General features: G+C 32.4%; 1 protein-coding gene across 7 annotated transcripts in view; it reads right to left on the bottom strand.

Annotated features, from left to right (window-relative positions):
- The window catches only part of NBEA (neurobeachin), a 620064-nt gene that overhangs the window by 481185 nt on the left and 126745 nt on the right, over positions 1–12134 (bottom strand). For all 7 annotated transcript variants that reach the window (XM_032611436.1, XM_032611437.1, XM_032611439.1 and 4 more), the window contains exons 11-13: positions 11659–11767; positions 2631–2783; positions 833–1001 (exon numbers count right to left, since the gene is read on the bottom strand). In XM_032611436.1, coding sequence (XP_032467327.1) covers positions 833–1001; positions 2631–2783; positions 11659–11767 — 431 coding nt within the window. The remainder of the gene's footprint in view (positions 1–832; positions 1002–2630; positions 2784–11658; positions 11768–12134) is intronic.

The raw sequence follows: 12134 nt of genomic DNA, 5'->3' as shown, positions 1-12134 counted from the left end.
CATACCACTGATGAAATTGTAAGCTAGTACACTACTTCTGAAAAAATTCACAATATTTATCAGGATACCCTTTCTCAGTAACTGTAAACAAATCAAAGATGGAGGGGAATAAGTATACACAAAGAAATAGATCACTGCATTATTCATAGAATCAAAATTTTGGAAACACGTTAAGTGGTGTATCCTCTTAGATTACTATGTAGATCCAAGAAAAAGAAAAGAAAATCTGAATTCTGTAAAAGAGTTAATATATTTCACATATTTATGCAATGAGAAATAGTGGAAGATCACACACCCAACTTGTAACAGTGATTACTCCTGGAGTTTGGGTTATGAACAATTTTTTTCTTCTATATTATTTTATTTTCTATAATGAGCATGTATTTTTTATATAATTAGGAAAATCGGCAATATTTTTAAAACAACACAATGCACTGAAGAATTAAATTAGTTTCTACTTAGAACAAAGAATGAAGTTTGGGGAAAAAATACAAAGGAAGGCAACAATCTCAAAATGTTTAAACGACTGTATTAGAACACACTGGCCATGAGCAATATCATTCATCTGTTTTTAATATTACGATTATATCACAACAACCATATAGGCTAAAAGGTACAATATTATTTATTTTCACCTGTCTTTATTCCAAAAACTTAATACGAAAGCTATAAGCTTCTTCTTTATCACAAAAAATTCTCAATATACCAGTCTACTACACCAGAAAGACAATAGCTCAGTGTTAATTTCATAACCATGCACATCTGTTCACTATAATAGTACTTAGGATATAGAACAATCATAGTACAGACAACGTAGAAGCATTGTACTTACCTAAACCTTTGGGTGCAATGCCACTACTGTCGGCAGGATTAATGACCCAGTAGTAATATTTTAGTGTATGCATTAGTTGTAATACTGTTCCTACTCTGCGTATGGTGCTGTAAATGGTAGCAGTTCCAATAAATTCAGCAGACAAATAAGTGTATAGGGAAAGCTGAACCTAGTACAGAATATTAACAAAGCATTAAAATAAATTTAAAATGCCTCAAGTGTTTATATTACAAATATACATTCTATTCTAATTTAAACATAAATCATTAAAGGCCAAGAAAGAACCATTTATTACGAGGTGAAATATTAACTATTTATTAAGTGTTATTTATATTATAAAAAGAAAATAATCTGGAATCAACACATTATAATAAAATTTTACTAAAGGTAATCTAATAGTTATTAATAATAAAATAATTTTAAATGATTCAATAGTTCCACTGAAATTATCCAATAGGAAGATTAAATGATTTAAAAGGCCAACTAGACTAAAGCCCTGAATCAAAGTACACTGCAGCAGTTCAAAGGAACCGAACCTGACATCAGCCAGCTGTATCATATTTGGAAAAAATATATATATTGTTGTCATAGATCCTAAAAGTTCATGTAATTTCAAATTTTCTTACCTATTGCCACATTATCAGAATCTAGCATGTAAATATACAGATGATAAGTTTAAACACCATGTTTAAAGAGTGAACAAACTTCACGTTTGCGTTTTAGCACAATAATTAAAATGACAAACCATAATAAAAATTAGAACTTCAAAGTTATGTGGGAGATTTGAAAATTATAAAATGCAGTTCAAATTCATGAAAATGTCCCTCATTACTGATTTCTACTAGAATATAACGAGGCTAAATTTAGGTATGCAAAATATTAAAAATTTTATGTTTCTATCTAAAAAAATGTATATATAAATTTCTTTTAAAAAATATTTTTACATATCATGATAAAAACTCTATGCTCACAATACAAGGAATTTTCGTCACAATGATGACAATTATCATGATATAGTTAGTTACCTGCTATTTTTTCTTTTCCTAGTCTTAGTAATCAGTGTACCAGATTCTCTTTCTTGGAAAGGTATGAATCACATCTAATGACTTCAGAATGCAGCCATTACATCAAGCCTAATTTTTTTTATCTTTTTAGTGTTGATTTTCAAGAGTTCCTTGTACATTCTGAATGTTATTAATTGCTATTTTCTCCAACTTTTTATTTTGAAAATTTTCAAACAAAAAAGTTATGTAACTATCATAATAGATTTAGCAACTGTTAATATTTTTCCACATACAGATATAGATGTATAAATATATTTTGACTAACGTTTGAAAGGAAGTTGCTGACATTCAGACACTTCACCACTAACTACTTCAATGTAACTCTCCTAAGAATAAGGACCTTCTCCTAAATAGAGCATAATACAATTCCTCCACTCAGTAAATTTAACATTTGTGCAATACTAATATCTAATTTTAGGTTCATATTCAATGTTTCACCTTTGTATAGGGTAAGAAGTACAGCTTCAACATTTTTTAAGCAACAATTACTATTATTTAGTTCCAGAACTTTCTCATCACCCCATAAGAAAAAAATTTTTAACCGCAGTTTTATTTAATATTAAATATTTACTGTTTTGATTTCTAATACTACCTAATATAACTGCTTCAAACTGTAAAATAAACTGAAAAAACCAAATGCTTTCTACTGGATAGTTTAGATCCAATAACTGTAATTTATATTTAGAATTTATAACATTACACTAAAATAAAATGAATGAGATTAAAATGTATACCTTTGCAGGTATATGTATCCAGATGGCTGGGTTGAATAAAATGTGATCACAAAGCTGCTTCAGCAAAGGTGCTCCATGAGATAAACCATCAAGGTATTTTGCAAAGGATAAAAATTGCTCCAGGACAGCTCTAGTGATATGAACTCTTGATGACTAAAGAAAGAAAGCAGAAATTCAAGCTGAAAATATACAGATATAACTTTTTATACTTTCTTTGCTATTCAAAATTTAATTATATTTAGAAACCTAAGATTTTAAGATAATTCTCTAAATGATAGTTTGTTATTTGTGGCCCATTCTAGGACAACTATAGATAAATAATAGCGCAGGTTGAACAATGCCACTCTCAACTCAAGCTAAAGAAATAAAATAAGTTATGGATAAGAATGGTTTCATTCCATTTGTTTAGAAATTGACTAACAAGAAAAGATCTTAGAAAATTAAAATGGAGTAGAATTACTATCATGATAATACACACACACACACACACACACACACACACACACACACACAGAGACAATGGGAAAGAGAAGTGCTTTCACTAGCTCCAAACGAAAGTGAAAATAAATTGAGCCTACCATTCCAATGAATCATTTCTTCCAAAAGATAAAAATGAGTTGCACATTGACAAATGCAATGCATCCTGCTTAATATAAAACATTCCCAACCTTTCAAATCCATAGTGCCTGAAAAAGAGGATCTCACTTCCCTGGAAATACCGTCCCCCTTTGGCTTTCATGACCCTCAGACTCTTCAGTGTCTTTTGCTTAAAAGATGGAAACTGCTGAAGATTATTTCTTTGGTCTTCTCTTCATAAATACACTCTTCCTAGATGATATTTTATGCTTCCACGGCTTAATATAACATTATCTCTAGGCTGAGTACTCTCATCTAGAATTTTCAAGTGTCATCACAGTATGTAACCTATCACCAATGGTATTTAGATAAACAACAAACCTTCCAAAATTCAAACCAAACCTTCAAGCTGCACTGTCCAATACAGTAGCCACTAGCCATAGGTGTCTACTGCGCCTTTGACATGTGGCTAGACCTAAGTGATAGGTGCTGTAAGTATGCATGCACTGGATTTTGAAGATTTAGAATGAAAAAACAATGCAAAATAACTATTATTTTTATTGTTGTTGTTGAGTCTATGTTGCAGTGATAATATTTTGGATATACTAGTTTAAAATATATATATTATTAAAATTAATTTCACCTGTTGCTTCTTACCAGAAAATTTTAAATAGCGTATGAGGCTTGCATTATATTTTAACTGGACATGTTACACTAGAGTATAATCTCAGATGAAAATATTACAGTGAAAATGTTCATCATAAAAACTAGTAATTCAAACTCAAATATCAAAAAATATATCTTCCTATGCAAATCGTTTTTTTTCGTCGGCTATGATACTTTTTATAGTATCACTATCCTCCCTGAAGTAAAGAACCCCCTACACTCAACCCTAAAGCACAGGTCACATCACATCTTTACCTCTATGATCCACTGATTGATTCCAAATACCAGTATAGGATAATTAAGGTCTAAAAGCGACTAAATTCTCTTACCAATTTTACTTCCCATATGATTTGCTTACATTCATCATGCTCTTAAAAAGGGCAACTCAATAAATTTGACCTAAACATGCCACGCATTTTTTTCATACTTCTACATAAGGGGTAACAAACTCAAATGACTACAATATGCAGGACTTTAACAATAATGTATGAATAGGACAGGAGACAATAAAGAGTAGTGAGGACTGCTTAAGGTACCTAAACGAAATAAAATTTAAAAACTTTTCACTGAGTCAAACAAAGTATTTCTTTGGGCCAATTTCTCACGCACGCCAGACTGCTTCACCTGCTTTCTCTATCATGCTCCTTTAACTTGTAAAACCCTTGCATCCATTGCATTTCCCTTAAAGGTACAGCTCAATGCTTTTCATTTAGCCATTCAGAAAATATGCATGTTGAGCACTTATTGTTTGCCAGGTACTCTCCTTGGCACTGTGGAAGAGTAGTTAAGAAAACTGAAAAACAACCAAAAAAAAAACCTGCCCACATAGACTTACATTCTAAGAGAAGACAAGGACATACAATAAATAAACTGAAAAGGTAAAATATGTAACATGTTAAATATAACAAGTGTATGAAAAGAACATGAAGTGAATAGAAAATTTGTAGAAGGGAGGTTAAAAGAGGTTTTACTGAGAAGGTGGCATTTAAGCTAGCTTGAATAAGGCTCCCAATGATTTTGTATTAGTAATCTACGTGTTAGACAAAACACCAGCAGTGAGTAGATCAACAATAGTCCAACAAAATTCAAACCAAGCCTTACAGCATAACTTTACATGAACATTTCATAAGATGGAGGAAATGATCCTAACAAATAACTGTTATTACAAGGGGGGAGGAGGACAAAGACAAATAAATATTTGAGTTAAAATAAAGCAGATTGGTCACTCATTTTAAAAGAACTTTAATAAAAAATAATACTGCTTTTAAATTCTAAAATATTTTATTTTATTCATGTTTAGGGGAATAAAATTAAGAGCAATGGTTATTTAAAGCTTCAGCCATCTCCTTCACTGGTTATAATTTCACATAGCTTATCTTATACATTTTATTTTTATTCAGTAATAATGATTTCAAGAATATTATCTGATACAGTCTACTTTTATGCCTAAAACCCTGAAACAGAACAGTTAGAACCTGTTCCTAAATAGTCTTAGCGATCAGATTTTGGCCTATAAAAACTGTCATGTGTTTATAAAAACACTAAAGTGATATAAAATCAGATTGACCACTATGAACATAATCATTTGAGGAACTAATTCATAATCTGGAAACCAGTTTTAACTTTCTCCATGTTATTAAAAGATATGCTAGAAGCATCACATGAGGCCTTCCATATTACTAAAATAAAATGTCAATTTATTTTTCATAGCAATTAATGCTGTTGTGTAGCAGTTTTTCATTATAAAATTGAACTTCAGGAAACATTTTTCTAAAATTGTATTTTTTTATTAGCCCACTCAAAATTCTACCAGGCATGAAATGAATGTTCTATTCAATAGCATGTTACCTTTACCTATAAGTACATAGTACTTACTCCTTCTGCTTTGTGTAACTGTTATTCACATATCTTTCTTTCCTTATATAAAAAAGGATACTATCTTATTCATCTTTTATCCATCTGGTATCTGCCATAATTCCTCAGTAAATGTTTAACTGAATTCATGTCAAATTCAAGAATAAATTAAGAACAGAACAGATAAGATATAACACAGATTAGAAGAGGGTGGAAGAAGGACATTCAATTTTGTTTTTTTTTTTTTTTTTTTTTTTTGGGGTACGCGGGCCTCTCACTGTTGTGGCCTCTCCCGTTGCGGAGCACAGGCTCCGGACGCGCAGGCTCAGCGGCCATGGCTCACGGGCCCAGCCGCTCCGCGGCATGTGGGATCTTCCCGGACCGGGGCACGAACCCGTGTCCCCTGCATCGGCAGGCGGACTCTCAACCACTGCGCCACCAGGGAAGCCCCTCAATTTTGTTTTAATGTGTTTACTTTGATTGATTGCTTGAAAATATTTGTTTATTTTGAGATTTGCTTCCATTTTCTCAAGCAAAGCTATTTTAAAAAGAGATATACTTGGTTAATTTATAGTTATAAATCTGTAGAATGCAAGCTCTGGAATTTAAACTATATGACATTACTTTTGTATGGTAACTGAATACATAATTTGCGAGAAGTACTATATGAGGGGTGACTAAACATATTTGGAAGCATAATCTGAGAAGCTAGAAAAAACAATTATATTATAACATCTACTCCTGAAGTAATTAAACCGAATAGGAGCAATGGATGTTACAGAGAGAAATTGCTACTCAGTAAAAAGAGGTCTTTCCCACACTTAGAGCAGACCACAACAGAATGGATTGCCATAAATGTTCATTTTTATTACAGAAAACATTTTATATATATATATATATATACACATATATATATGTATATATATATAAAATATGCATTATATATTAAGCAAATTGTGGGGAATTATGTTAATTAGTTAGAGGTATATCATAAAGTAGTATCCATTTTGCTCCTCCCAGGACACCAAGATTGAGCTCCAAACAGCCTAATCCAATGTGAATCACTTATGTGTGTGTGTTGCTGTTTGGCAGGGGCAGACAATGATTAGTTCAGATATGGAGCATAAAAATTTTCATGATAATATTAGGTTCAAAGTAGACCAAGACCTAAGCTGACCAGTCAAATTGGAGGGAAGGATCTTGTTCAGTAACTGGGAGAAAGGAGCTCTCTCTCTCTCCACCCGGATGTGAAGGCTTATAGCACCAAGTCGGCCTGGCAACCTTGTATGACCACAAAAAATAACAGCTATAGCATAAAATCATGACTATAGGTAGCAGAACAGACATATAGAAAAAACCCGGGTCTCTGATGACATAATTGAGACTGAGACAACCAAACCCTGAAGTCCAACTTACTGGATATGTTTGGCTGGCCGCACTGATCCACTTTCCAACCTTCCCTATCCTATTTCTGTGCTTGGGATGCTCCCTTGTCTGTTGCCTTCCAGTTGGGTTTGACTAGTTAGAGACTCCAGCAGGAAATTAAAGGACAGAAAGAAAATGAAGTTTGGGGCATTCATCTCCTTGGCTTCACCCCTTCAGGTGAGTATACTATATTCCTTTCTATATTCCTTTATCAAAGACCACACTCTAATCAGGTACACTTCTCCTATAGTTACAGTAACTTTCTATTTGAGTTATGCTAAACACTCATTCCTCTCATCTCTTCAAACTTTGCTGACTTCCCTTAACAATGCTCACAACTTGTGAAGAGCCTTGCATTAAACTCCTCTCAGTAACCAAGTTTGAGCATAACATCTGTTTCTTACCAGGACTATGACCGATAAGCCATCTATCACTAGATTTCCAGTTACATTAGCAAGCCTATTTCCTTAATGTTTAAGCTATTTGAATCATTTTTTTATTAACCACAACAAAAACTACTGAATGCATCAAATTACCTCTAAGTTTTCTTCAAATTTATATTTTGGCAACATAAAACAAAACAAAAATACCTTAAAAGTTTTTTTGTGAAACAGTCTAAACATGATGAATAAGATGGCCTCTCATTAGACTACCTTCTTTGATAACTAATTTATATCTTCCAAGACAAGGAGATAAAGCTAAGTGACAGTTAACCATTAACTTGTTATTAGTTGATGATAAAATAAAAATGGAACCTTATTATCTATACTACTCACCTGACAGATGATTATTTAAAAATTAAACGGGTGAACATTAATCTAAGAAAAATGAAAAAGGTATTCCTTTATGTAATAACTATGTAAGTCCTTTTTATGTATTTAATTCAACAAATATTTATTGAAGCAGGCACACTTTTAGGTAGAAGATACAGCAATAAGGTAAGAAAAAAATGCCCCTGCTTTCATGAAGCTGAGGCCTACATTCTAGTGGAAGGAGGCAGAAAATAAGTTTAAAAAAATGTCAGACTGATGCCATAAAAAATGAGCAGAGTAGGGAAACAGTCATTGATGGTTATCAAAGGAGTACTATTCTACTTAGAGTGATCAAGGAAGACTTCTCTGATAAGGTGTCATAAGCAAAATCCTCAATGAAGTGTAGAAACAACCCATGTGGATACCTACAAAAAGAATTACCAAAGCAATGTGAAAAGAAAATGCACAAGAACTGAGAAGAGCATATGCTTACTATTTTAGTTTTTAAGGGAAAGGTCTGCAAAGAGGCCTTAGAATGGTCAGTGTGGCTGCAACAGAGAAAGAAAGAATGAGAATGGTAAGGGATGATGTCAGAGGTAAGAGACATAAATGTACTTTGAGAAGGATGGACTAGTAAGATCTGGCACATTTTCAAAGGACTAGTCTGACTGCAAGCAAAAAATGGACTGTGAGTAACTAACTAGTGGTGAAAGATGATGATGGTTTGAATAAAGATGGTATCAATGGGCACAGAAAGGAGTAGAGTACTAAGTAGGAACTAGTCATTGATTCAGGATATGTTTTGATACTAAGACAACATAATTTGCTGCCAGTATGAATTTGGTGCATGAAAAAGAAGAGTCAAAAAGAATGAACATTTTTGGTTTGAACTACTCGTTGAATGGTAATGCTAGTAACTAAGACAGAGAAGAGTAAAGGACGAAGGATTTGAAAGGAAAGTCAAAAGTAACAGTTTGGATAATTTAGATCTGTGAAGCTTATTAAACATCCAAGTGGAACTGAATTCAAAGGAGAGGTTGTAGTTGGATATACACATTTGAGAATAATGAGTATTTGCAGAATAAGGAAAACTAAGGGAATAGTAAGCTTAATTAAAGTGCAAACAGAAAAGTGAAAAGGTTTCCAGGATGCTTACCAGGACACCACAGTCTTTAGAATTTTAGGAAGAAGAGGAGGAACTACTAGGAGAGAATTAAAGGAGGCCAAGGAGGTACGAAGAAAGCAAAGAAAGAATGCTGTCACAAAATACAATTAAAGAAAGCATTTCAAGAAGGAAAGAATGTTAAACTAAAATGTTGCTAAGTCAAATAAGATGAAGACTTGAGAATCATAAGATTTAAGAATATGAAGGCTATTAGTGACATTGATATAAGCCTTTTTTTTTTTTCATGGTACGCGGGCCTCTCACTGTTGTGGCCTCTCCCGTCGTTGCGGAGCACAGGCTCCGGATGCGCAGGCTCAGCGGCCATGGCTCACGGGCCCAGCCACTCCGCGGCACGTGGGATCTTCCCGGACCGGGGCACAAACCCATGTCCCCTGCATCGGCAGGCGGACTCTCAACCACTGCGCCACCAGGGACGCCCGATATAAGCCATTTTAAGAGAAGCATAAGGACTAGAATGGGAATGGATCTAAGACTACACAGGATTCCAGAAATAAAGAATATTTTATTTTGATAAAGAATATAATAAAGAATATTTTATTTTATTTCTCACTAAACTAAGAAAAAGATGTAGAAACATAATAATTATCTCAAATAATGCATAAAAAGCATTTGATGATTAAGAGTGTGAAAAGGCAAGTCACAGAGGAAGAGATATTTGTAATAAGAAAATGATGGACAACCCAAATGAAAAAGGGTAAATACTCTGAACAGGTATTTAGCAAAAGAGCACAACCAAAAGGAAGATAAATATATGAAAATGCTCAACTTAATTTGTCAACAGTGAAATGCAAATTAAGACATAAAGTGATCCACAGAATGGAAGACTATCTCTGCAAATCTTATATCTAATAAAGGTTTAGCATATAGACTAAAAATCTCCTACAACTCAATAATAAAAAGAAATACGATAGTTTTTTAAAATGGTCTTTGTAATAAACATTTCTCAAAAAAGTATACAAATAGCCAATAAGTACATGAAAAGATGCTCAACGTCATTAGACATCACAGAAATGCAAATACAAAAATGATAAACCATTTCACACTCACTAGGGATGGCTAGAATTTAAAAACAAAACAGATAATAACAGTGTTTCCAAGGCTGTGAAAAGACTGGAAATTTCATACACTGCTGATGGGAATATAAAATGATGGAAACCTTATTATTATTTTAATGTTCTTTTTATTTGATTTGAAGACTTTTCACAATATTTCTAACTTTAAGCTAAGTTTTAAGTGTAAAAGAATTCTCACTTTAAAATTATGCTAATAAACCCTCAGTAAATCGATGAAAAGTATATTCAAGAGGTAGCTCCTGACAGCAATCTTGTCACAAAGATTGCTGACAGCAGTGTCACAAAGGTATTTCATAATATGTAATTCACGTAAAGTATACTATTACATAAATCTTCTAAAAAATTTGTAATACTCTAGACATAGGAAAATAGTTTTCCATGATCAAAAATATAAACCAAATAGCCTTAATGAAAATCTTAATAATGTAACTGAAAAAATTATAATGTAACTGAAAAAAAAATGCTGCCTATGATCGATCTACTTAATCTATCATTCCACGATCAACAATACTTCAAGAAAGAAAAGTACTTTTTCAAAGAAAAGACAGAAGGATTTCAAATGAAGATCAATCTGAGGTTAAAAAATTATTTCCAAAAGTCCTCTAAATTTTATTTCCCAAGAGAAAAATAAGTTTATTCCTCTTAGTAGAGGTCTCACCTCTATTATTTCTCAAATAGTTCCATTTACAGAGCAGCTGAATGTCATATGAATGTTAATGTTTAACTGAGAAGGAGAGATTTGGGAGCACTAGTGATGGTGATAGCTATTTCTTAAGGAGAAAAATAATACTTTTATTTATGAAATACCACCTTACTTTTTGAAGGAAATCACACGATATAACCGAACTCTTGTGAGACCATAATCAGAAACTCAGCACCCATTACCATAATAGTACAGTTGTGACTAAAGCAAAGAAGGTCATTAAAAAAACAGGGCATAAATGACACAGATAGGAAAATCAAAGCCATCCAATTTGTACTGTTTACACTGTGTACTGATCAGAAAAAAACACTACTTTAAACATTCAAATATATTAAAAGCAGGGACAAAGCAAAAACTAATGTTTCTGTTGCTATCAAATATAGAATTTTTTTTACCTTATAACTGAAAAATAAAGCAAAACAAAAAATTAAATCCATTGAAACTAAAATTGATAAAATTTGTAAGAAACTTAGTTTGAATATAAATATAGCAAAGAAATTAGAAAAAATAATAAAGAGAAAATACTTCTAATTTGAATAAAAGTAGATAAAATAATTTTTTAGTTTCTACTTTTATTCAAAATTTCTTAATTATATAGACTTCTAACACCCAACTTAGTTTAATGTCTACACACACATCTAAGTACATAATATAAAAATGTTTGTGAATTAACCAAAAACATGGCCTCTGCAGTCAATGGAAAGGGAAACTATAGAAAAAAAATATAGTTAGTGATCGTCAGTGGTCCATCTGTGAAGGCTACACAATAAAACCATCAATACATTTCACTTACCTTTTCAAGTAAGTAGCCAATGACTAAAAAGCCTTTTCCACCCAGCATCTGTTCTTGCATGGCTACTGAACTTTTAAGTAGTTCAACCAGGAATGCCAAAAGAGTAGCACTGCATGTAAAGTACAGATAATTCCATTACGTAATCATCAAATATTGATCATAAACACAGTGTTCCATTTCAGTACTTTATTATTCCAAAAGGTAACAATCATATTCAAATTTAATCTCTACTTTGCTGACTATTATATTATGCAAGAATATTTCTCACAAGAATGAAACAACTGGTTTTATCTCCTTAAAATTAAACATTATATAGAAACGTAACTGTGGAGTTTTTCTGTATTCCGAGGTAAAATATCAAAGTCTATCGTTACACATATATATTCCCTGCTTGAAGTAAATCTAACATAAGAAACACACCCACAAATACTGCACTTCTCCACAATAAAGACTTTATCACAATATTCCTCTGAAGA

This window comes from Phocoena sinus, chromosome 18 (assembly GCF_008692025.1).
Source record: "Phocoena sinus isolate mPhoSin1 chromosome 18, mPhoSin1.pri, whole genome shotgun sequence".
Lineage (NCBI taxonomy): Eukaryota > Metazoa > Chordata > Mammalia > Artiodactyla > Phocoenidae > Phocoena > Phocoena sinus.
The sequence above is the reverse complement of the archived record's forward strand: the minus strand, read 5'-3'. Positions and strand labels throughout refer to the sequence as shown.